Raw genomic sequence first — 27,117 nt, 5'->3', positions numbered from 1 at the left:
AATTGTTTATGGTGCACAGTGTTTTAGCTAACTAGATGTTATTTTTAAAGGGGTTGTAAAGGTTCATTTTTTATTTTCTACATAGGTTCCTTTAAGCTAGTGCATTGTTGGTTCACTTACCTTTTCCTTTGATTTCCCTTCTAAATGTTTTTTTTCTTTGTCTGAATATCTCACTTCCTGTTTCTCCTCAGTAAACTTCACACCATCATCCGAGCGGTGGTTAGTCAGCCAGAACAGCTTACTGAGGAGGAACAGGAAGTGAGAAATTCAGACAAAGAAAACAAAGAAAAAAAACATTTAGAAGGGAAATCGAAGGAAAAGATAAGTGAACCAACAATGCACTAGCTTAAAGGAAACTATTTAGAAAATAAAAACCAAACCTTTACAACCCCTTTAAGGTTTACATCTAACTTAATTAGGAGTTGTTTCTTCTATTGTCTGGAACATACCTGTGTTTACTTGTTAAGTGCCCCCTTTTTATCTATAGAAAATAACTGCACATGCACCATATCCATGGATTGGCTTCCTTGCCCATTAAATGCAAGCAGTGGTCATGATAGTGGCACACAAGACACAGAGTAACTGTTTGAGAATAGTTTCAGTTCAGCGTGCTGGAAAATGTCCCCATCTGCTCCAACACATTTGCATTTGAAAGCAACATAAATATTTCTCTGCATATGAATCAAATGTAATATTGTAGAAAGAAAAACCTCAGTATCATCTGAAATCGGCATCTTTTTGGGCTGCTTTGCAGATCTTTAGTCACATGTAACAAAGAAACAGCATCTGTTATTTTCGTTACAAGATCACACCCTGACAAAGGTAATTTTACTTCTTATCACAACTGAATGGATCATGTGGAGATTTTTAAATTCCGTCCATGAACTTTTGCCACAAATAGTCCTGTAATCCAATAATATTTAACCACTTCTTCCCCCGGAAGGCTTTACCCCCTTCCCGACCAGGCCATTTTTTGCGATACGGCACTTTGTCACTTTAACTGACAATTGCACATTCATGGGACGCTGTACCCAAACAAAATTGATGTCCTTTTTTTTTCCCACAAATGGACCTTTCTTTTGGTGGTATTTGATCACCTTTACGGTTTTTATTTTTTGTGCTATAAACAAAAAAAAGCAACAATTTTGAAAAAAACACAATATTTTTTACTTTTTGCTATAATAAATATCCCAAATAAAAAAAAAAAAATATATATTTTCCTCAGTTTAAGCCGATATGTAATCTTCTACATATTTTTGGTTAAAAAAACATCGCAATAAGCGTATATTGATTGGTTTCCGCAAAAGTTACAGCGCCTACAAAATAGGTTATTGATTTATGGCATTTTTACTATTATTTTTTTTTTTTACTAGTAATAGCGGCGATCTGCGATTTTTATCGTGACTGCAACATTGTGGTGGACAGATCGGACACTTTTGAATTTTTTTTAAATAGCCACTGATTGCTGCATAAATGTCACTGGCACGGAAGGGGTTAAATGTGTTCACTCACTGTGTGTTCTAACTGTGGGGGGATGGGACTGACTGAGGGAGGAGACTGATCGGTATTCCTATATACCAGGAACAGACGATCTGTCTCCTCTCCCCTGACAGGACGTGGATTTGTGTGTTTACGCACACAGATGCATGCTCCTGCTCTGTCATGAGCGATCGCAGGTGCCCAGCGGACATCGCGGCCGACACCCCCTATGTCCCTTAAAGCGGCCGCCGTACAGTTACGAAGATTTGTGCAGGGGAGCCATTCTGCCGCCTCCAAATGATGACGGTTGGTCAGCATGTGGTTAAATACGCTATATTACCAAAAGTAGGGGGACTTCTGTCTTTACACGCACATGAACTTTAATGGCATCTTGGTCTTAGTCCGTAGGGTTTAATATTGAGTTGGCCCAACCTTTGCACCTATAACAGCTTCAACTCTTCTGGGAAGGCTGTCCACAAGGTTTAAGAGTGTGTCTTTGGGAATGTTTGACCATTTTTCCAGAAGTGCATTTGTGAGGTCAGGCACTGATGTTGGACAAGAAAGCCTGGCTCACAGTCTCTGCTCTAATTCATCCCAAAGGTGTTCTATCGGGTTGAAGTCAGGACTCAGGCCAAGTTCCTCCATCCCAAACTCGCTCATCCATGTCTTTATGGACCTTGCTTTGTGCACTGGTCCAAATCATTTGGTGGAGGGGGGAATATAGTGTGGGGTTGTTTTTCAGGGGTTGAGTTGGGCCCCTTAGTTCCAGTGAAGGGAACTCTTAGGGCGTCAGCATACCAAGAAATTTTGTACAATTTAATGCTCTCAACCTTGTGGGAATAGTTTGGGGATGGCCCCTTCCTGTTCCAACATGGCTGTGCACCAGTGCACAAAGCAAGGTCCATAAAGACATGGGTGAGCAAGTTTGGGGTGGAGGAAGATGACTGGCCTGCACAGAGAGAGTCCTGACCTCAACCCGATAAATCACCTTTGGGATGAATTAGAGCAGAGACTGAGAGCTACTCCTCCACATCAGTGCCTAACCTCACAAATGCGCTTCTGGAAGATTGGTCAAACATTCCCATAGACACACTTAAACCTTGTGGACAGCCTTCCCAGAAGAGTTCAAGCTGTTATACTGTAGCTGCAAAGGGTGGGGCAACTTAATATTGAATCCTATGGACTAAGACTGGGATGCCATTAAATTAAAGTTTATATGTGTGTAAAGGCAGGCGTCCCACTACTTTGGGTAACATAGAGTATCTCTAGTGCCATTTAAATCATTTGCATGACTATCAAAACCAGGCACAGGGTGGGTCTAGGCCACTAACATGCAGTTCAGTATTTCACAATACTGCAGATGATCCAAGCATTACTTTTGAATATTGGGCAATGTAAAGGTTAACACACTAATAGTAGTGTTAATTGAAGTGTCCCTCCTTTTGTCCATAAAGAGTGAAGGGGATTACTCTTTTGAAGGGAATGTACAGCTGTCACATGACCCATCACTTTTCCAGCCTGTCTGCAGGGAAAAATAAGCAGGAGGAACTTCTAGTCCTCTGCTGATGGTCACATGTTCAAAATAAAAGCAAACAGCCTTTGGAGTACGCAATAAAAATAAACTGTTTTAAATTGTCATACAAATATATATTTGAAATCATGTTGTAGGCATATCTCTGCCAGTCACAGACTGCCGTGCCCCTCCAGCCTGTCTTAGAATAAGGAGGAGGGGAAGCTTCCATTAATCTATATATAATTAGAGATGAGCCGAACCCCCCCCCCCCCTCCTCCTGCATTCGGTTCAGTTTGCAGCAGAACATGCGAACAGGCAAAAAATTTGTGCAAGCACCGTTAAAGTCTATGGGGTGCGTACGGGAAAAATCAAAAGTGCTAATTTTGAAGGCTTAAATGCAGGTTATTGCCATAAAAAGTGTTTGGGGACACGGGTCCTGCCCCATGGGACATGTATCAATGCAAAAAAAAAGTTTTAAAAACTGCCCTTTTTTCGGGAGCAGTGATTTTAATAATGCTTGAAAAAATAAAAATGGAATATTCATTTAAATATCTTGCCTGGGGGGGGGGGGGGGTCTCCTTAGTCTACCTGTGAAGCAGCGCGCATCTTTCCCATGTTTATAACAGTACCAGCACCACAGCAAAATTACATTTATAAAGGAAAAAAAACATAATTTAAAACTGCTCGCGGCTGTAATGTATTGTCGGATCCCAGCAATATAGATAAAAATTATTTTAAAAAACATCTTGGGTTCCCCCTCGCAGTCCATTACTAGGCCCTTCAGGTCTGGTATGTATATTATGGAGAACCCCGCACCAAAATTGAAAAAAAAAATGGCTAGGGGGGGGGGCCCCCAGGCACTATATACTCTGAACTGTAGTATATATATACAGTGGTGTGAAAAAGTGTTTGCCCCCTTCCTCATTTCCTGTTCCTTTGCATGTTTGTCACACTTAAGTGTTTCGGAACATCAAACCAATTTAAACAATAGTCAAGGACAACACAAGTAAACACAAAATGCAATTTGTAAATGAAGGTGTTTATTATTAAAGGTGAAAAAAAATCCAAACCATCATGGCCCTGTGTGAAAAAGTGATTGCCCCCCTTGTTAAAACATACTGTAACTGTGGTTGTCCACACCTGAGTTCAATTTCTCTAGCCACACCCAGGCCTGATTATTGCCACACCTGTTCACAATCAAGGCATCACTTAAATAGGAGCTGCTTGACACAGTAAGGTCCACCAGAAGATCCTTAAAAGCTACACATCATGCCGAGACCCAAAGAAATTCAGGAACAATTGAGAAAGAAAGTAATTGAGATCTATCAGTCTGGAAAGGGTTATAAAGCCATTTCCAAAGCTTTGGGAATCCAGCGAACCACAGTGAGAGCCATTATCCACAAATGGCGAAGACATGGAACAGTGGTGAACCTTCCCAGGAGTGGCCGGCCGCCCAAAATTACCCCAAGAGCGCAGCGACGACTCATCCAAGAGGTCACAAAAGACCCCACAACAACGTCCAAGGAACTGCAGGCCTCACTTGCCTCAGTTGAGGTCAGCGTTCATGCCTCCACCATCAGGAAAAGACTGGGCAAAAATAGCCTGCATGGCAGAGTTCCAAGGAGAAAACCACTGCTCAGCAAAAAGAACATCAAAGCTCGTCTCAATTTCTCCACAACACATCTTGATGATCCCCAAGACTTTTGGGACAACATTCTGTGGACCGATGAGACAAAAGTGGAACTCTTTGGAAGGTGTGTGTCCAAGTATATCTGGCGTAGAAGGAACACTGCATTTCATAAAAAGAACATTATACCAAGCGTAAAATATGGTGGTGGTAGTGTGATGGTCTGGGGCTGTTTTGCTGCTTCAGGACCTGGAAGACTTGCCGTGATAAAAGGAACTATGAATTCTGATGTCTACCAAGAGATCCTGAAGGAGAATGTCCGACCATCTGTTCGTGTACTCAAGCTAAAACGAACTTGGGTTCTGCAGCAGGACAATGATCCTAAACACACCAGCAAGTCCACCACCGGATGGCTGAAGAAAAACAAAATGAAGACTTTGAAGTGGCCTAGCCAAAGTCCTGACCTGAATCCTATTGAGATGTTGTGGTATGACCTTAAAAAGGCCGTTCATGCTCGAAAACCCTCTAATGTAACTGAATTAGGACAATTCTGCAAAGATGAGTGGGCCAAAATTCCTCCAGGACGCTGTAAAAGCCTCATTGCACGTTATCGCAAACGCTTGGTTGCAGTTGTTGCTGCTAAGGGTGGCCCAACCAGTTATTAGGTTTAGGGGGCAATCACTTTTTCACACAGGGCCATGATGGTTTGGATTTTTTTTCACCTTTAATAATAAACACCTTCATTTACAAATTGCATTTTGTGTTTACTTGTGTTGTCCTTGACTATTGTTTAAATTGGTTTGATGTTCCGAAACACTTAAGTGTGACAAACATGCAAAGGAACAGGAAATGAGGAAGGGGGCAAACACTTTTTCACACCACTGTATATATATATATATATATATATATAAAAATATATATTCTCTGCAGAAAAATTGGGCCTTAGGTGTTGGTTGTGCCAGAACACTGTAACCCCATACAGTAACTCTTGTTGGACGCATGAAGGGGCCTTGCTGTGAAATATTATATCACAAATTGTAATTACATGCCCCTGTTAAACAGGGGCAGAAAAATTGGTCCTTAGGTGTTGGTTGTGCCAGAGCACTGTAAGCCCTCACAGTTACTCTTGTTAGGCACAGGAATGGGCCCTGCTAACTATTATTTCAAAAATGTCAATTACATGCCCCTGTTAAACACTGTATTATATACTGTGTACACCGACTGAAGTGTATTGCAAACTATACACCACCGAATGCACTGTATATATAGTCTACACTGAATGCAGAGTATACAGTGCCTTGCAAAGTATCCCCCCCCCCCCCCCCCGGCATTTTTTGTGTTTTCTTGCCTCACAACCTGGAATTAACCTGGATTGTTTGAGGATTTGTATCAATCCTTTAATTTAATTTATTTATTTATTTTATTTATTTTACAGAACACTAACACAACTTTGAAAATTTATTTTTTTTTTTATTGTGAAGCAAACAACAAATAAGACAAAATAACAGAAAAAGTCAATGAGCATAACTATTCACCCCTCTACAGTCAATATTTTGTAGAGCCACCCTTTGCTGCTATCACTGTTCCAAGTCACTTTGGATAAGTCTCTATGAGCGTTCCACATCTTACCACTGGGATTTTTGGCCATTCCTCCTTGCAAAAGTTCTCCAGCTCCTTCAAGTTGGATGGTTTTGCGCTTGTGAACAGCAATCTTTAAGTCTGACCACAGATTTTCTATTGAAACTGGATTGAGGTCTGGGCTTTGACTAGGCCATTCCAACACATATACATGTTTCCCCTTAAACCACTCAAGTGTTGCTTTAGCACTGTGTTTGGGGTCATTGTCCTGCTGGAAGGTGAACCTCCGTCCCAGCCTCAAATCACACACAGAGTGGTACAGGTTTTGCTCAAGAATATCCCTGCATTTAGCACCATCCATCTTTCCCTCAACTCTGACCAGTTTCCCAGTCCCTACTGCTGAAAAACATCCCCACAGCATGGTGCTGCCACCACCATGTTTCACTGTGGGAATGGTGTTCTTTGGGTGATGTAATGTGTTGGTTTTGCACCAGACATAGCATTTTCTTTGATGGCCAAAAAGTTCAATTTTAATCTCATCAGACCAGAACACCTTCCTCCATACATTTTGGGAGTCTCCCACATGTGCCTTTTCGCAAACACATTATGTGCCTGTCAGGTCACCTTGAGGCGAGGTGACAGATGCACAACGTGGTGATCAGGAGTGCACCGCAAGGTTGTGGACCCTACGGCTGACTGCTGCGGATGGGAAACAGGTCCCACCAGGGTTAGAGCGTAAGATTCCCTGGGGCGCGGAGTCTAAGAGTCAGCAGGTGTTCACCAGAGCCTCAAGTGGTGAGGATGGACTTGGCTGCAACTGGCTCCAGGTCGCGTCCCCCAGCTCACACCCACAGTAGGCAACAGGAGGATAGGGATGGTGAGGGACAAAGCCAAGGTCGGGGCCACAAGCAGACAGGAATAGTCAGGGACACGCCAAAAGGTCAGGATCACAGGCAAACAGGGATAGTCAAAGACATGCCAAAGTCGGTAACGGAACAACAGAAGAGCACACGGCAGGTAACAGGAAGCTAAACACACAAATGAATACACAATGGTTGATTAGCTGAGTTGGCCTGCAGTGCACAGGTTAATATAGAGTTCTCTGATAGGAGCTAGGGTGGAGTCATGCCAGAGGATGGATTACAAAAGCAGTCAGGTGAGGGTGGCTGGTCTATAGAGATGAACACATGGGAACAGGTAAGCAGACCAACTCTATTGCATAACCATGACAGTACCCTCCCTCTTACGAGGCCTCCCCCTCCCCTGCCTGGGTCCAGGCTTAAAGGGAAACCCCAGCTGGAACCTCCTCAACAGACTAGGAGCAAAGACCTCAGATGCAGTGATCCAAGACCTCTCCCCAGGGCCAAACCCTTTCCAATGTACGAGGTACTGAAGAATGCCTTTACGGAGCCGGGAATCCAAAACTTGACTAACCTCGTATTTTAGATTATCCTCAGAGACTGGAACCGAGGTAGGACGAGGACGAGAGGACTTGAGGACTAAAGGCTTTTTAGGAATGGGTAAGGGCATGAGAAGATCAGGAGCCTGAGCAGGGTCCCCCACACCCTTAAAGATGAGCTGGGCATCCATAACAGGACCACCAGACTGGGCAGAGGTCAGTGGATCCCTGAGGTCAGGTTGGTTAGAAGGTGACATGTCACAAGAGTCAAGCTGGATAGCTGAAACACAAACAGAATGCAGAGAACCCTGAGAAAAAGATTAAAAACCCCACCTGGCCGAATGAGGTATTCTATATAAAGGATGGATTGAGCCTCTTAAACGGGTTTGAACGGACATAGTAGCAGTAGGGTGAGGCCAGGTCACAGAAGGTCCTGAACAAGAAGCAGGAAGATCATTGGGCATGGGCTGGACTGGCATAACTGGCGCAGAGGCCGACTGACTAATATTGTCAGGTGTAGCGACCATCTCAATCGCATCACAGAGCATAGCAACTGTGGAACTTGCAGACAAGTTAGCCTGGCTGTGCGTCCAAGGGAGATTAGGGACAGGCAAAGGTAAATGGTTATGCGAACTGGAGTGAATGATCGACTCAGGTTCATAGGTGGGCCCCTCATCCAGAGTACCACATGACCTAGAGAGTGCATCAGTCCGACTATTGCAGGACGCATCCCAGAGATCGCTATAAAGAGCGGGAAGAGCAGAAGATACTGGGATGGTGGTAACAGGAAGTTTCTCTTTTGAGGTACCCTTGAGTAGGCAGGAAGAGGAACAGGAGGGACCCCAAGCCAGGATCAGTCCAGCAGACCAGTCAACATGTGGAGAATGGAGCCGTAACCAAGGAAGACCTAATATGATAGGAAATGAAGCCTTAGGTAAGACAAGGAAGGATATCCACTCCTGGTGGAGTGTCCCTACTGACATCTTAACAGGAAGAGTCTGCAAGCAGATAGGGCCCCCTGGGAGAACAGTGCCACCAATCGCCAAGACCACCAATGGCGTTGTAAGGGGCAAAAGGGTAAGTCTCATGGAGGATGCAGTTTCCCAATCCATGAAATTGGCAGCGGCTCCGGAATCCAGATGTGACCGAACGAGACCGAACGAAAGGAAGCACCGACATGAAGCAACACAGAAAGGAGAAGACGAGAAGGTGAAGGTGATATTTCAGGGTCTAATACTCCACCTTCCAGATGTATTAGCCCTGAGCGTTTTTCCGGACGAAGAGAACAAGTGTCACGGAAATGACCTTTGGCCCCACAATAGAGGCATAGGCCCAGAGTTCTGCGCCTAGCACGTTCTTCAGGAGATAACCTTGTCCGCCCCAACTGCATAGGTTCCTCAGCAGGCAGGGGGTGCTCCTCGGATCGAAGAGAAGGGACTGGGAGCTCAGGCTGCCTAAAGAACGGAGACTGCTGGCATCTTTTTTCCAAGGCCCTCTCCTGAAAGCGAATATCGATCTGGTTACACAAGGTGATGACACTGTCCAGATCAGCAGGAAGGGATCTTCCTGCTAATTCATCCTTCACTCTATCAGAGAGGCCATGTAAAACGTTTGCAACTAGGGCCTCATTATTCCAGCTCAATTCAGCTGTGAGGATACGGAACTGAAGAGCATACTGTCCCACAGAAGCGGACTCTTGATGAAGACGTAAAAGAGCGCTAGCCGCTGAGGAGACATGACCCGGTTCCTCGAAGATATTCTGAAAAAGTTTCAAGAAATCAGACAGGCTAGAAACCACTGGATCATTCAGTTCCCACAGAGGGGCAGCCCAAGCTAGTGCCTCGCCGGACAGGAGGGATATAATATATGCTACTTTCGCCCGATCGGAAAGGACGTTTTGGGGCTGAAGTTCAAAATTAATTGTGCACTGGTTAAGGAACCCCCTGCAAGCCTTGGAGTCCCCAGAGAAACGGGCCGGAGCTGGTAGTTGTAATTAATGTGTGGCTGCGACTGATGCGATAGGTGCAGCGGCAGATAGCGGTTGAGGTTGTTGAACCGGGGGTCCTAATTAGGCCTGAACCTGTTCAACACGGGATGCCAAATCCTGAAGGAATCGCATCACCTGGGTCTGATTCGATTCTTGGGTCTCAAGTCTGTGAACTAAGCTCTGCAATGGATCATCTGCAGGAAGCGGCACGTCAGCTGGGTCCATGGCTGGTCAAACTGTCAGGTCACCTTGAGGCGAGGTGACAGATGCACACCGTAGGGATCAGGAGTGCACCGCAAGGTTGTGGACCCTACGGCTGACTGCTGCGGATGGGAGACAGGTCCCACCGGGGTTAGAGCGTAAGATTCCCTGGGGCGCGGAGTCTAAGAGTCAGCAGGTGTTCACCAGAGCCTCGAGTGGTGAGGATGGACTTGGCTGCAACTGGCTCCAGGTCGCGACCCCCAGGGTCCCCCAGCTCACACCCACAGTAGGCAACAGGAGGATAGGGATGGTGAGGGACAAAGCCAAGGTCGGGGCCACAAGCAGACAGGAATAGTCAGGGACACGCCAAAAGGTCAGGATTACAGGCAAACAGGGAGACAAAGACATGCCAAAGTCGGTAACGGAACAACAGAAGAGCACACGGCAGGTAACAGGAAGCTAAACACACAAAGGAATACACAATGGTTGATAATCGGAGTTGGCCTGCAGTGCACAGGTTAATATAGAGTTCTCTGATAGGAGCTAGGGTGGAGTCATGCCAGAGGATGGATTACAAAAGCAGTCAGGTGAGGGTCGGCTGGTCTCTAGAGATGAACACATGGGAACAGGTAAGCAGACCAACTCTATTGCATAACCATTACAGTGCCATTTTGTTTTTTGCTGAAAGCAATGGCTTTCTTCTGGTCACTCTGCCATAAAGCCCAACTCCTTGGAGCGTACGGCTTATCGTCGTCCTATGTACAGATACTCCAGTCTCTGCTGTGGAACTCTGCATCTCCTCCTGGGTTACCATAGGTCTCTGTGCTGCCTCTCTGTTTAATGCCCTCCTTGTCTGGTACATGAGTTTTGGTGTGCGGCCGTCTCTTGGCAAGCTTGCTGTTGTGCCATGTTCTTTCCAGTTGGTTATGATAGATTTGATGGTGCTCCTAGGGATCATCAAAGATTTGGATATTTTTTTTTATAACCTAACCCTGACTTGTACTTCTCAACAAAATTGTCCCTTACTTGTTTGGAGAGTTCTTTGGTCTTCATGGCAGTGTTTGGTTAGTGGTGCCTCTTGCTTAGGTGTTCTGGGGCCTTTCAAAAAATGTGTATATGTAGTGACAGATCATGTGACACTTAGATTGCACACAGGTGGACATAATTTCACTAATTATGTGACTTCTAAAGGTAATTGGTTGCACCAGAGCTTTTTATGGCCTTCATAACAAAAGGGGTGAATACATACACACATGCCAATTATCAGTTTTTTATTTCTGAAAAATAGTTTTATGTTCATATTTTTATAATTTTACTTCACAATTTAGACTATTGAGTTCTGATCTATTACATATAATTCAGATTAAAAAACAAAATAGGTAAAAAGCCAAGGGGGAGTAAATACTTTTTTTCTCAGGGAATAGGTGCAGGAACCCCCCCCCCCCCCCCTTCCGAGTCACGCTTCATCTTTGCCTCGTTATCCGTCTCTGAGCACCATCCCTTGGTTCCACCCCCTACCCACCTCCCAGTACAGCACTTTTCAGACAATACAGAACCAAGTATTTTGTGCCACCCCAGCAACAATAGACCCTCCAGCGGCCAGCAACAATAGACCTCTCCCTCAACAGTAGATCCCACCTACGCTCCCGCTGAAAAAAAGCCCTGATATATATATATATAATATATATATATATATATATATATATATATACACACACACACACACTAGACTATATATATATATATATATATATATATATATATATATTAATACACTGCCTGAAGTATATTAGAAACAGTACACCACTAATGCACTGTAGATATAGACTACACATGATGCAGAATATATATATATATATATATATATATATATATATATATACACACTAGACTATATATAAATACATTGCCTGATGTGAATATAGACTGAATGACTGAATATAGAGTAAACACTCTCTCTGTCCATGTCAACAACACTACACACGGCTGCAATGTAAGCAGCCTTATATAGTGTGGGGCCCCCTGCCTTTGGCCAATTATGGCCCTCTCAGCAGAGCATGCTGTGATTGGCCAAAGCATGCACTTCAGGTGCATGCTTTGGCCAATCATCATACAGCAATGCACTGCGATTTCTCCGTACATTATGGGGCATTCTGCAGCGTTCGAATTTCCCATGAACGCCCCATATGTTCGGTTCGTTGTAGAACAAACGAACACCCGATGTTTGAGTCAAACTTAATTTCGACTCGAACCGCTGGCTCATCCCTACATATAATATCCCGCTCCCATTGTGTTTAGCTGCTTAGAGGGCATAGAGGGGGAGGGAGCTGTAATTTACCACTATGTATATGTGCCCACATGTGTAACTCTATAGTCACATGGGCTACTTAGATGTGATAGGGAGCTGGATCTAAAATTTTCCCACAACAAAATCCGATCGTTTGTAGACAATTTCCGATGGACAAACTGCTACGCACGCTCAGACAAAAGTAATTGGCTACTGCCCTCTTTATAGTCCCGTCGTACGTGGTTTACGTCACCTCGTTCTGAACCATCAGATTTTCTGACAACTTTGTGCGGCCGTGTGTATGCAAGACAAGTTTGGGCCAAAATCTGTCTGAAAAAATCTGACGTATTTTGTTGTCGGACTGTCCGACCGTGTGTACAGGGCATTAGTGTGCTATAGCAACACTTATCTAAACAAATTCCCTTTATATAAACAAGGAAAATCAAGCAAATTTGCAATTCAAACCTATCACTCATTGCCTTTCTTTTTTTTTTTTTTCCTTTGGGAGGTGTATTCAGATCATCGCCAGCCCAGCCGCTTCAGATATCCTGCTACTTCCTAAACATTGCACCTACATGCACACACTATTCTTTGCACATAGAATTATGACATTAAAATAATCCCTAGCATCCCGTTTTGATGAGCATGCTCACTAGACTGGCTCAGTATTGGCCAGCTTAAGTAGATTGAACATCTACAGGGATGCTATGAATAGCTGCTTTTTCCTAATACTGGAACATATCACACACAACCTCTTCTCCTTCTACCATCAACCCCTTTTTTAGAAGACACCACATAGTGCGTATTTCTTTTGAAAGCTGCTTGGAAATCTTAAAGTGATTGTAAACGATCACCTTGTAAAACAGACCATTCAGTTTAAAGGGTGGTGTGGTCTTTCTCTGACTCATTCACCTGTTTTGAATAGAGCCTAAAAGCACCAAATTACACTTTCCCTGTAGCACACACATAAACTACTTTAGAAAACTTACAGTCAACAATATTTATAACTCCACCTGTTGGCGGAACCTGGTAAATATGAAAAAAGGAACATGCCAATGACCTATTTACCTCATTAATAATCAATCAGAAATTAAGATCTTTACCTAATGAAAAATCATATATACAAAACCACTATATAGACCCCTTACATGTCATGCCACATATGGCAGTGCTGCAGTGAGGGTGACAGACAGCCAACCTCTCACCTATGGCACTGTTGTGGATCCCAAGCAATCTGGACGCCTCAAAGCTACTCATTGACAAACAGATCACTCACCAAGAACTGCAAGAGATCACCTACCGTCCTCTGCATTCCTGTCAGGACTGGGCTAAGCCCTTCCTTCGCTCAGCTGGCCACTCAGCTTTCAGCTAATTTCCAGCTCCTATCTTTCCACAGTTACTCACCTGTTGATGATATCCTGCTCGTCAGTCCTGCCTATTTAACCCGTCCAGCCCAGATGATCTCTGCCTTTGCCTTGGTCACATCTCTAGAGACACTCTCCTGTATTCCTGTTAAAGACTTGCTTGGCTGACATTCCTTCTGGCTCCAGATCCTGCTTGCTGTTCTACTACGCCCATCTCTGGCTCCCTGATGTTTTGGCTTGTCTGACTATCCATTCTGGTTCCTGAACTCTGGCTATTTGTTGACTAAGTTTACTCTGTTTACCTTTTTTTTAATTATTATTATTATTATTAAACAAGTGTGATTTAACTGTACTTCTGTCTCAGTCTGATTCATGGGTTCTGACACTTCTGAACTAGAATCTTTATAGACTTTGCTCTACAATTGATGTGTGCCCAGTGGTTTCAATGAATCATTATCCCCCTTTCTGTTGTGTAATAGGACTTGGTCTCAAAAGTCTTCCAGCATTCTGGAAAATCCTTTTATGCAATAATAAGCACTTATATCATTCACACATGCTGGCTATCAATTGAAATTTAAAGTGACACTAAACCTCAGTTTAAAAGTATGTATTCTTTACTCAGAAAAGTAAGTTATATTGCTCTCAGCCCCCTCCAAATCTCCATTTTTTTTTTTTGCTGCGTAAGTTGATAACATGTTTATTATTAAAAACAAAAACAAACGTGAGACTTTAAATTTGCTACCCCAACATTTCATATTCCTGATATGGGCCTGCTGTACCATGTACTTGTATGAGAAAGTATCCTGTTTTCTTTATATTGCTTCCTTTGTGTGAAATCCCTGGTGTTCCGGCCTGCCCCTCTGCTTTCCTACCCGGTTTCCTCCGAAAATAAGCCCTACCCTAAATATAAGACCTACTAGGGCTTATTTGGGGGGTAGGGCTTATATTGCAGCCATCACCGACAATCACGCTAGGTCTTATTTTCGGGGAAACAGGGTATTAAAAACTGACCACACTAAGCAAGAGCACAGCATGGTCAGTTCTCTAGGTATGCTGGGAACTCAGTATGCTCTTCTCCAATGATCAGACTTGTCCTGACGTGCCCCTGCTGCACGGCTATTCACTGGGAAGCTTGGTGTACTGCTGCTTTTCCTCCCCCAGCTCCTACGCAGCTGAGAACTGAGGGAATGTGATCACTTACTCATTGGTGTACACAGCTTATTGCCTTAGAGTATGCACCCCAGAGTACAAACACACATGAATGTATATCAGCAGTGCAGTGGATGGTGTCAGTAGAGTAAAGATTGATGTCAGTAGGCCGGTGGATGGTGTCTGTAGGTTTTTATTTTTATTATATTTTACAATATTATTTAAAAAAAAAAGATTTTTACAGTTTTTTTTAGGCGCCCCCGCGATGGGGCTTTGGTGAACCATCAAAGGTCTAAACAGACCGCTGATGTCTCACTTTTGAGGTGGAGAAAGAAACTGAAGACAGAGATTCCCCAGTCCCTTTCTTTGCAGCCTGCAGTAAACATAGTTTACTATGATTCAGTTAAAAATAAAGACAGGAGTGATCGGTACGGATTACTCACTGTGCTTATTCAGAAAAGGAAGGGGCCAGTTAATGAAATATTTATCAGCCCCTTCCCTGCTCCTGAGAGGAGAGGAGTGAAACTGGCAATACTGCAGGGGGGAGACAGGAAGCAGGGGGGATCTGCACTGCACAGGGTGATTAGAGTATGCTCAGGCACACCTGGCACACCCTGTGCGCACGCCTATGCACTTACTTATAAAAAAGCAAAAAAAAGAAGGTATTTATAATTTTTTTTTTATATATCTATACAAAAATGTTTTGCCTTTAATTTCTATTTTAAATGGAATGGGTTGTTTTACAACGTGATTGTTTACCATCACTGTAATATCACTTCAAGTAGTAGATGCGTATGGATTATTTTTGAGAACAAGGATATTTAATGTCACTTTGCAATCACAGGTGCTGCTCAGGCCATTTGCATTTTTAGGGTTGATTTACTGAGGGCAAATATGATGCTCCCTTTGCAAGGAAAGTTCCACCTTGCAGGGGAATTTTCCCAGAATTCAGTGAACCAATCACATGCAAGGTATATTATAAAAATAGCACACGATTGGACGTTAACGTCAGCAGAGCTTCACCTCATTCACTAAGCTCTGGGGATAAATCCCTTGCAAAGTGCAAGTTCCCTAGCTAAGAGAACAGTCTATTTGCCTTTAATAAATCAACCCCCCTTGTATGTGCGGCCAGCATAAAATGTTAACAGTTTGCACCTAGCCAGCCCTAACATAACAGATCTCCCAGAGAAAATGAAGAAGAAGCACCAGTGTCACACTAAATGGAGATAATTCTTAGCACTTCTTCCTTACAAACAGTATTTAAAATGCTAAATATGACATAAATCTTCCAATACACAGAAAAACAGACCCTCTTTTTTTTTTTTCCTCCTCTCTCTCTTTCTCTCCCCCCATCATCCTCATCATAAACTCTTCCCTCAATGTGCCATCCCAGGGACCAGGAGCCAGGTGATTATCCTAATTAATGCCTATCTAATTAAATTACTGTCAGCAACTAACCAATGGCAGCAGGCGTCTCATCCTCCTCCAGTGCAGAAGGATCAGAAGTGACTGTTGTCTTATTGCTGCATATCGTCAATTGGCCAATCTGTGCCCAAAGAAAAAAGTGGAACAAAGCTCTGGGAGGCAAGGCAATGATGAAGAGTGCTAGGCTAGGACATTAATTGTTCCCTTGGATCTGTGCCTCTTTTTTTTTTTTTTTTTTTTCCTTTTTTTTTTTTAAGGGCTTTCCAATAACAGGGGGCTGTGGGGTTAGTTGGGTGCTAGCTATGCAGCTGGATCATTGCATCTCTCCTTCTATCATGCTCTCCAAGAAATTCCTCAGTGTGAGCACCAGTTACCCCCATCCGGGCACTTCTGAGCTTGCTTTGCATGATCATCCCATTATCTCTACTTCTGACAACCTGGAGAGAAGTTCACCTCTGAAAAAAACGAGCAGGGGGATGACGAATCAGTCAGATCCAGACAATTTCCCTGACTCCAAGGAGGCACCAGGGGACGGCCAGAGGAGTAAGCTGTCTCCTGTCTTGGATGGGCTTTCTGAGATTCGTCATAATTTCGATGGATCAGCAGCAGATCGCTATCTCCTCCCTCAGTCCACTCAGTCCCATTCTGCAGCCGCGGCTCCCACTTCTACCATGTTCCCCTACCCGAGCCAGCATGGACCCGCTCACCCAGCCTTCTCCATCGGAAGCCCCAGCAGATACATGGCTCACCACTCAGTCATCGCCAATGGAGCTTACAACAGCCTGCTTGGCAATTCTTCCCCACAAGCCTACCCTGGCACCGGATACCCCTACACCCAGCAGTATGGGCACTCCTATCAAGGGGCACCTTTCTACCAGTTCTCCACCGCCCAACCTGGACTGGTACCGGGCAAGGCACAGGTCTACCTCTGCAACCGGCCACTATGGCTCAAATTCCACCGGCACCAGACCGAGATGATCATCACCAAGCAAGGAAGGTGGGTGCTGTGCCCAGGGGGTGCCCCGACCTGCACCCTACATTTGGATCAGGTGTCCTTTCTCCCTGGACAATTTTATATATTTTATTTACAAATGTTTCCCCGCTTTTTTTTTTTTTTTTTTACATTTTTGCTTATTTTATTTTGTAGTGTTTTATGCAATAGATTTATTTATAAGCAAAAATACAGAAAGAGAGGATTTAACCGTACTATTTCTACAATGAAAATACATATTATCTTCTTATATTACTATAATTATATACATGTTTTTGTTATTAATTGTTAATATTACTGTTATTTGTTATTATGTGTGATTTTTCATGCATTGTTTAACTCTACTGTTATTATGTTGCTTTGTGTGTTTTTTGTTGTTGTTACTATTTTTTTTTTTTTTGCTATTTTAACAGCAACGATTACTCTGTAATTAAGTTAGTGTAAGTTAGTGTTGTTTTTTTTTTCTTTTTTTTTGTGTGTGATGTTTTGCTGTATTTTTTTAACACTACTGTTATTATATTGCTTTGTGTGCTTTTTTTGTCGTTAGCCTTGTTGTTGGTTTCTTTTTTTTGTGTGTGTGTGCGTTTTTTGCTGTATTTTTTTAACACTACTGTTATTATGTTGCTTTGTTTGCTTTTTTATTGTTAGTGTTGTTTTTTTTCCTGTTGTTTTTGTGATTTTGTTGCTGTATTTCATTTTAAAACTACTGTTGTTATGTTGCTTTGTGTGTTTTGTTTTCTTTTTGTTTCCTTTTTTTTATGTTTTTTCTGTATTTTTTCTAACACTACTGTTATTATGTTGCTTTGTGTCCTTTTTTTTGTCTTTCACTTTTGTGTGTGTGTGTGTGTGTGTGTGTGTGTGTGTGTGTGTTTTTGCTGTATTTTTTAACACTACTGTTATAATGTTGCTTTGTGTGCATTTTTTTCTTTTTTCTTTTCTTTTTTTTTAGTTTTAACAGCAATGATTACTCTGTATACATAGATAGCTTTTTTTTTTTCCTATTAGGCTCCATGCACACTGGCTTAAAAAAACATTGCTTCTGCAGGAGTTTTGTGTAGTTGTGTGCGTTTTTTGGAAACCTAGTTTCTAAAAAAAAAATACATTACTTAATGCTGAAAATAATGTTTGTGAGTAAATATTTGCCCTAAATTATTATTATTATTATCAATATTATTAGTAGTAGTAGTATTTATTATTATTGTTATTATTATTATTATTATTGCTACTACTATTTGTAGTAGTAATAGTGTATTATTATTATTATCATTATTATTATTATTATTATTACTACTACTACTCTTAGTAGTATTAGTGTACTATGATAATTGCTATTATTATTATTATTATTACTACTCTTAGTAGTATTAGTGTACTATTATAATTCATATTATTATTACTACTCTTAGTAGTATTAGTGTACTATAATAATTCATATTATTATTATTATTATTATTAATATTATTATTACTACTACTACTACTCTTAGTAGTATTAGTTTACTATTATAATTCATATTATTATTATTATTATTATTATTCCTATTATTATTAGTAGTAGTATAATATTTGTAATTATTATAATTGGTGTTGCTAAATAATTTGAAAAAAAAAAAAAAAGACTTTTTCTGTATGGTATCTTTTTATTGTTTTATCTTCCACACTTTTATTTTTATTAAGGTAAATTTCCTGTTTTTTTTTTGTTTTTTTCTATCCATTAGACGCATGTTCCCATTCCTGAGTTTTAACATCTCCGGCCTGGACCCCACAGCCCACTACAATATCTTTGTAGACGTGATACTGGCTGATCCCAATCACTGGAGATTTCAAGGGGGCAAGTGGGTGCCTTGTGGAAAGGCGGACACCAATGTACAAGGCGAGTCCCAATTAACACTTTCCCTTTTTAGTCTCTGACACTCTTTTAGGTGAGAAACATTAATTAGAGTCTTTTGTAATCTGAAAAGAAAAAAAAAAGCCTTGCCATAGGAGCAGATGATAGAGGGAAAAAAGAAGCTAGAGGGGGGAAAAAAATAATAATATGCAAATTTTGGAATCTTTGTATGTGGAATAAAAGGATTAATGATAAGGTTGATTACAAATTTCAGAAAGTGTAATTTGCACCCGTCTGTTTGTCTTGTAACAGGTAACAGGGTGTACATGCATCCGGACTCTCCCAACACAGGAGCCCATTGGATGAGACAGGAGATCTCATTTGGAAAGATGAAACTCACTAATAACAAGGGGGCTTCCAATAACACCGGTCAGGTTAGTGGAATCTGCTAATTAGCGGCTGTATTGTGAGGTTCTTGTATTAGAAGTTCTACTCACCAGCAGTAAATGATAGAGCAGTGCAGCCCTTGTAGTCAGTTCCTCCCAGCCTGCCCAGCATGGAGTATATTTTTAGCATGTGTGTCATTGAACGCCATCTGCATAAGCCATCTCCAACACTTGCAGATCAGCCTGGAATAAATTACCCTGCAAACTATAGGAGCTGCTGCGATTGGAAAATTCGCTTGAAATTAGAAACGACTTGCTCCATGGTGGTGCATGTCGGTGTGCATGCTTCCCTGAGACTGCTGCCTCCTATGTTTGTGTCTGGCTGAGGGAGCCTTTCCCTAGAAAGCTTTATATCCATCCAGATAGAGAACCCATGATCCATATACATCCATAGTCAGCCAGCAATGCATCTGTGCCCCAATGTCACCTGATCACCCGTCTCTGATGTTGCCTTGGCAGATGGTCGTCTTACAGTCTTTGCACAAGTACCAGCCGCGGCTGCATGTGGTGGAAGTGAATGAAGATGGCACAGAGGATACCAGCCAGCCTGGCAGAGTGCAGACCTTCACATTCCCGGAGACCCAATTCATCGCAGTCACTGCCTACCAGAACACCGATGTAAATACCCCTTTCTCCTTATCAGAATATATTGTATGTAGGGGCATCATATAAATCATTGGTGTCAATAACAACAATCTTAATAACAACAATAATACAAGATGACCATCTGTACACGATTACGTCTACAAAAATAATCGGGTTGTAATAACAGGCATCGATTACAAAAATAAACAATAATAGCAACAATAACATATAATATATTTGCTAATATTACTACCTAAAAATATATAAACAATAATAAAATCCGATCCATACCATCATTAACACATAATAATAATAATAATAATAATAATAACAATAATAATAATAACAATAATCTATTATAATACAAGTGTAATTATTATTATTATTATTATTATTATCTATGATTATATGGATAATTTCTTCTTCTTGTTTTTTATATACATTTTTTGGTATTAGTATCTTTGATCGGTTGTGTGGATAATGAAAAACAATGTGTGTGTGTGTATAGACAAGTAGATAGATAGATAGATAGATAGATAGATAAAAATAAAGATCTTACCCAATAATTACAATAGTAATAATAATAATCATACATTAATATAGTAAAAAAAAAATTATATATATATGTGTGTGTGCATATATTAAACATATTCTCCCTCTATAATATATATATATATATATATATATATATATATATATATATATATATATATATATATATATATATATATAGAGAGAGAGAGAGAGAGAGAGAGAGCGAGTGTATATATATATATATATATATATATATATATATATATACACACACACATATATATGTGTGTGTGCATATATTAAACATATTCTCCCTCTATTTTATATATATATATATATATATATACACACACACACACACACACACACACACACACACACACTCTCTCTCTCTCTCTCTCTCTCTCTCTCTCTCTCTCTCTCTCTCTCTATATATATATATATATATATATATATATATATATAATCACACTGATATAAATCCATCCTGATATAATTGCCCTAGGCCGATCCATGTAATAATGACTACAGTAAAACAAAACTCAGCAATCTATCTATATTATATGTTCTTTTTTTTTTCATTCTGAGTTGTACTTCCATAAAGGCATGTTGGTTGACAGAAGCTTGTACAAGCAGGTCACACTCATTAATTAGAACTTCAATGTTTTCTAGATTGGATTTGTAGAAAGGTCAAAGTGGTTGTATATTTCATTTTATATAATATATTTGCTCGGTTTAATTGTGGTGGCCAGAGTCTTGTTTATTGTGTTAAAAGTAGAGATTTCCTTCTTGTCGGAAGATAGTTTGGAAACAATGGGGGCTCATTTGTTAAAGTTGTTTATTACAATCTTATGTCCAGTCCAGGGATTGAATATATTTTGGAAATCATTTGAACCAGATAAACTGGTATTGAACATCTGTTCATTGCTTTAGAAGCTATAAGAATACAGCTTTAGAAAGCTGTATTATCCGAGTGTCCAACTCAAAGCACAGATAGAACTAGTCATAGAGTTCCATCTGCATAATTTAAGTTAGAATTTACTTATGATGTTGCTGAAATATATTCAAGTTCCGTTTTCTTTTGTCAGATCACTCAACTCAAAATTGACCATAACCCCTTTGCCAAAGGATTTCGAGATAACTATGACACGTAAGTATAGAACGAAAAATAAGGAACTAATGGTATTCTATGACTTTATCTTAGATACTGCATATGTCATGTAAACTACATGTATGTTAAATTATTTCATGAACTTTTTTTAAAGTATCTCGGATATATTTAGTTCCAGTTGCATAATATATATATATATATATATATATATATATATATATATATATATATATATATATATATATATATTTATATTTAACAAAAACATGCTGATTGTAGCCACTATTACTTTAAAGCACAGTTTAACATTTTTTTATGAGTTCAACCTGTTATCAATCAACCATTAGTGTGAAAAGGTTCTTATTTACCATCTGGTATACTACCGATTTACTAAAGTAGCAATTCTAGACGAGTTGTTTGGGCATGCCTGTATGTCCTGCTTGATATATTTAACCTCCTTGGTGGTCAGGCCTTGTTAAATAAGTAGTATAGCAGTTCATTATTATATAATAACACCAAATACAAGCCTCTATGATTAGATGCTGAGGATACCTGAACTAAAAATAAAAAAAACAACTACCTCTTCTACTTGCGCTAGAATGTATACTGGTTGAAACAATCATAGTACTATGGTTCACAGGTAGTAGAGGATACATAAGATAGTTATAACTTGAAAGAGGAGTAATGGACACTATTGGAATATAATGTTATGGTTACAAGATTGATATTTTTGTTAAAATTTGTTGCAGTTTAGGACTTGGATACATTTACTACACTTTTTGATGTTTATCTTGAGTTCACAGATAATTAGGTACAGACAATGCCCAAGCTCTGTATCAATAGTTTATTTATATACTATTTTTTTGTGTGTGTTTTATTGTTCACTATACTTATTACATATTCTGCATAGTGCATAGCAGCATAAATGATTTCTCCTGGACAATTACAAAAAAAGTTCAAAAATTACATACATTCATGTTGTTTGAAGGAAAATAAAGACTACATTCATGTTATAGCCTAGATATAAACCAAGTCGTCGACTTTTTTATTTATCTCATTATTCAAAAACTCAATGTTGTCAATAGATATTGTACACTGTTCAATTACAGTATCCATTCTAACGATTCGACGTTCTTACGTTTATTTTATTCCTAAATATAGAAAGTCATAGGTATAATGTAGCTGTATATATACATTTTATATTACATAAAATCCCAAAGTGTGTAGACTCATAACGTTCTCTTCTCTCTACATTTTCTTTTCTTACCTTTCTTTTCTGTCTCCCTCTCTGCCCCCTCTTTCTTTCTTTCTTTCTTTCTTTCTTTCTTTCTTTCTTTCTTTCTTTCTTTCTTTCTTTCTTTCTTTCTTTCTTTCTTTCTTTCTTTCTTTCTTTCTTTCTTTCTTTCTTTCTTTCTTTCTTTCTTTCTTGTCCCCCCTTTGCTTTCCTTTTCTTTTCTATTCTTTTTTCTTTCTTTCCTCCCTCCCTCCCTTCCCTTCTTTAAAATTTAAATACTTTCAGAACAATTCCCAAACTTAAACTGTTAGTATAACAGCTATGACTATGAAATTTATTTGGCTGCTTTACAGATTTTACGTCTTGCTTTGCAGGATCTACACTGGCTGTGATCTAGACCGGCTCACTCCATCACCTAATGATTCTCCCAGGTCCCAGATAGTGCCCGGTGCTCGTTACGCCATGGCCAGCTCGTTTCTGCAAGACCAGTTTGTCACCAACTATGCCAAGTCCCGATTTCACCCCCCGGGGTCGATACCAGGACCAGGGACAGATCGCAGTGTCCCCCATACTAATGGTTTACTGTCCCCTCAGCAAGGTGAGGACCCTGGGGCCCCCTCTCCTCAGCGCTGGTTTGTTACCCCGGCTAATAACAGGTTGGACTTCACCACTGCTTCTGCTTATGACACCGCCACAGACTTTGCCGGCAATGCCGCCACGCTGTTGTCTTACGCGGCGGCGGGAGTTAAGGCACTTCCCTTGCCGACGGCAGGTTGCGCTGGGCGTCCTCTTGGCTACTACAGCGATCCTACAGGGTGGGGAGCGCGGAGCCCGCCACAGTATTGCACCAAGACGGGCTCTGTTCTCTCCTGTTGGGCCCCAGGGGCCAGGGTAGGCGCTGCAAACCCCTATCTGTCTGGGGCAGACGACACCGACAGCTTAGCCGCAGATAGGTCTCCCTTAGGTGAGGACACCAAACCCAAAGACCTATCCGACTCCAGCTGGATTGAGACACCACCCTCAATCAAATCTATGGACTCCTCCGACTCCGGAATTTATGAGCAGGCCAAGAGAAGGCGGCTCTCCCCCTCCGACCCGGCAGTGTCTGGCAGTTCCTCGCCCCTAAAAAGTGAAGTTCTGCCCACTAGGGACTGTGAAAAGAACTGTGCCACCTTGGCTACTATGGCTTCTACACTCATACCTAAACCCTTCACTGTCTCTCAGACAAGGTCTGCTACCTTGAGGACTTTCCAATGACCGAGTTCTTGGCCAATGTCTTAGGACTTGCAGATACTTCATCTATGTCATAGAATGGGTTCTGCATTGAGCAGAAAGCGTTGACCACCGGCCACAGACCGTTTGCTTGCCACGTTAAGAACACTCTATTGAGTAACAGCACTGACACCTCAGCTATAATTCTAGTTTCCCCCCACTTATCTCCATGGTCATCTGCACTGCAGCACAAGTCACGCCATAGGCATCAACTATAGGAATAATTCAGCTCCGCGGACAGCCGCGGCAGTTCAGCACCGCGGACAGCAGCCTCAGTTTCAGCACAGCGGACAGCAGCAGCAGTTTCAGCACCGCGGACAGCAGCAGCAGTTTCAGCACCGCGGACAGCGGTGGGTTCAGCTCTATGGACATCATAGGTTCAGTACCTTGAAGAACCATCGACTTTTTTTGCAGCAACTTGGATGAACTTCAGCCTCCTCCGCTGCCTGCTCATGGTTTATTCCTCTGTAGCAAGTCTTAGGAGGTTGCCTGCTCTGAACACCAACCCTATACAGCGCTTCCTCCCATGGCCATTACCATTCATGGTAGGAATGTTCAACAAACTTACAATTATCCTCCCAAATGACTGTCATTTTGTAACTTTTGTGAAGTCGCCAGCACAGCTAAAAAAAAAAAAAAGTCATTTTATTTAGTTATGTATTTATTTAACTCTTTTACAATAACCATGGCACTGGGGAAAAAATTAATAAAACCCATGAACTCGTTTGCACAGCTCACATAAGTATTGTATGTCCACAGTTTCCGATAGGACTTGCACAACAATTGTGTCATATTTATGGTTTACAGGCAATACCATATCACTCAATAACCATAGAAAGCTTAATTTATTTTCCTTTAATTATTTTATTTATTGTGCCAAATGCAGGACGTTGCCAAACACATTTTATAACCACAGATTCTTTTCTTTTATTCAAATGCAGTAGTTTTTTTTTCTTCCCTGCTTTTTAAATTAACATTTTCGTGTTCTTTTTTAATTCACTATTTTATGGCAAATTATTATCCAATAACTTTAAGTTTCTGAACTGCTGGTGACATAGTGTAGTGAAAACAAAATGTGAATTGTATATTTATGCATTCTAGGGCAACAAAATGTCTTTTTTTTCTATTAAATAGATGTCTTGAAATTATAGTCTAGTTGCATTTATTTTTTATTTTTTATATTTTATTTATTTTGTTCCACATGTAAGCAAAAGTAACCCGCACAATTATGCTTTGCGGGGAAACATTTTTGTTTATTTTATACAGCTCTAAAATATTATATTCAAAATCTGTTAACATTGGAAAAGAGAAATTGAGTTTTCTCTAGATTCTATTTGTTTACCTACTGGGTTCTCCTTTCTAAGAAAATAATATTTTAATGTAATATGTTTAGCAAAAGTTCTGTAAATATTTATTTCCCATTTATTTTTGCTTCATTTCCTCATTCAGTTATTCATTTTTTTTTGTCTGTGAGTTCCATACGTTTGAAGAAACTGTTTTGCCTAGATATGTATCGCTTGTTTGTATTGTCTGTATTTCGACAACTAAAATAAACCCAGAACAAAAAAACTGAAATGCTTTCTAAACTGGCGTTTTACCTTTTCTTGAACTGATAACATGATTTCAACAGGATTTTTCTTATGCCAGTCTATTCATTTAGTGTAAGCTAATGATTGTATGCAGAATGGGCTATTAAATAAATAGGCTGTTCTAATAGGCTATTAAATACATACCAAATAAATGTAGCAAAGCTACAAAAAAAAAAAAAATATTACCAACAAATATTAGCAATGAATGAATAAATAACTTTGCATTTGGATGTGGGACTGCTTGAATCCTGCAATGCTTGTTATTAAACCAATTATAAATAATATAGAGAATATGTAACAACTGAACAATTACCCTGTATATGGCAATTTATTGGCATGTATAGTATTTTTTTTTATTTTTTTTAATTTGTGCAACAGGTATAACCTTTATTTCCATTTAAATCGCTGTTGTCCATTGATGCAAGTATTTATAGAATTCCAGATTTTTATTTTTTTAACTTGTGCAGATATAAATGATTAGGTGCTGCTAGTTGATGGCATTTTCACCTAAATGAAGAGAATTATGCAGGCTGTAGTTTCTGACTCGGGTCAGAAAATACTAGCTGTCTGACTTCTATTCCTTGACCAAGTACAAGCTTGCAGATCACAAAGACTAAGATCCTTATCTGCAGCCTTGTTCCTGAATAAGCTACTGGATCACTATGACAGCCTGGGAACTGGTATTTTCAGCGGTGGTGGGCTTCATACATTCCCAGTACAGTTTACCTTCTAATAAAAGTTTGAGGCAGCATCTGTCTTTGTTCAGGTGTGGCACTGGGGAGATAGTCTATCTGTCTGTGCTGTGCTTGTAGTAAACGTCTAGCAGTGAATGCACTTGTTTGATATCTGCTTGTCAGCGCTACTGTGTAAGGTTGCACCATATAGATCTGCGAAATTATAAACTATTTTCCATACTAAGGACTTGCTGTTCTTTAAATGCTGAAATATTAGTGGTTGAAACAGGTGAGGTACTAAAATTCCCAGCATGTTCTGACAGCCGCCAGGGCATGCTGGAGTTGGCAGTGCCTAGTCAGCAGTAGGCTCTCCGGGTTGGTCCTGGTTCCAATTTTGCTCTTTGCTCCCTCAAGCAATAATGATCTAGGCGGATTGGAAGCGCTATTATAGAAACTGATTCGTTTCCATTCTCACCTTTCCCTTGCAATGTGTTGGCAATTGATGATTGCAGAGTGTGATCTTCTGGAATGATGCTTGTTGCTAGTTACACAACTGATGATTGTTTCTTATGAGTGGGCTGTTGAAATGTGCAGGTAATGTTTAATGAGCGCCCAATTCTCCATTTCCCAACCGGACCCATGGCTGGGCTGGTGATAATGACATGATTTTCAATTCCAGATATTGTGGGGGAAAGCTTCACTGGTGAAATGGGCAATGAAACAGCATGTGATCAAGGTTGGCTGACTGGAGTTAGCATTTGTTTTCTGCATAGCTATTCCTGCTTTACTATTTATCATTATATGAAAAAGAGCACATTGGCTTCTGCAGGCAGATGTTGGATATA

The 27,117-nt window shown here is 40.6% G+C and overlaps 1 protein-coding gene across 1 annotated transcript; it reads left to right on the top strand.

Annotated features, from left to right (window-relative positions):
• The first annotated feature begins 16,279 nt into the window (after window positions 1-16,279).
• TBR1 (T-box brain transcription factor 1) lies at window positions 16,280-25,572 on the top strand. Its single transcript, XM_077447588.1, is given in 7 exon segments — window positions 16,280-17,006; window positions 18,718-18,872; window positions 19,140-19,261; window positions 19,733-19,891; window positions 21,481-21,542; window positions 23,112-23,908; window positions 23,911-25,572. Coding segments are annotated over 7 exon segments (2,022 nt in total). The 5' UTR covers window positions 16,280-16,311; the 3' UTR covers window positions 23,943-25,572.
• The last annotated feature ends 1,545 nt before the right edge of the window (window positions 25,573-27,117 follow it).

This window comes from Lithobates pipiens, unplaced genomic scaffold (genome assembly GCF_037356315.1).
Source record: "Lithobates pipiens isolate NorthernLeopardFrog02 unplaced genomic scaffold, aLitPip1_a1.2 Scaffold_22, whole genome shotgun sequence".
NCBI lineage: Eukaryota > Metazoa > Chordata > Amphibia > Anura > Ranidae > Lithobates > Lithobates pipiens.
This window is presented reverse-complemented; position numbering and strand designations above follow the sequence as displayed.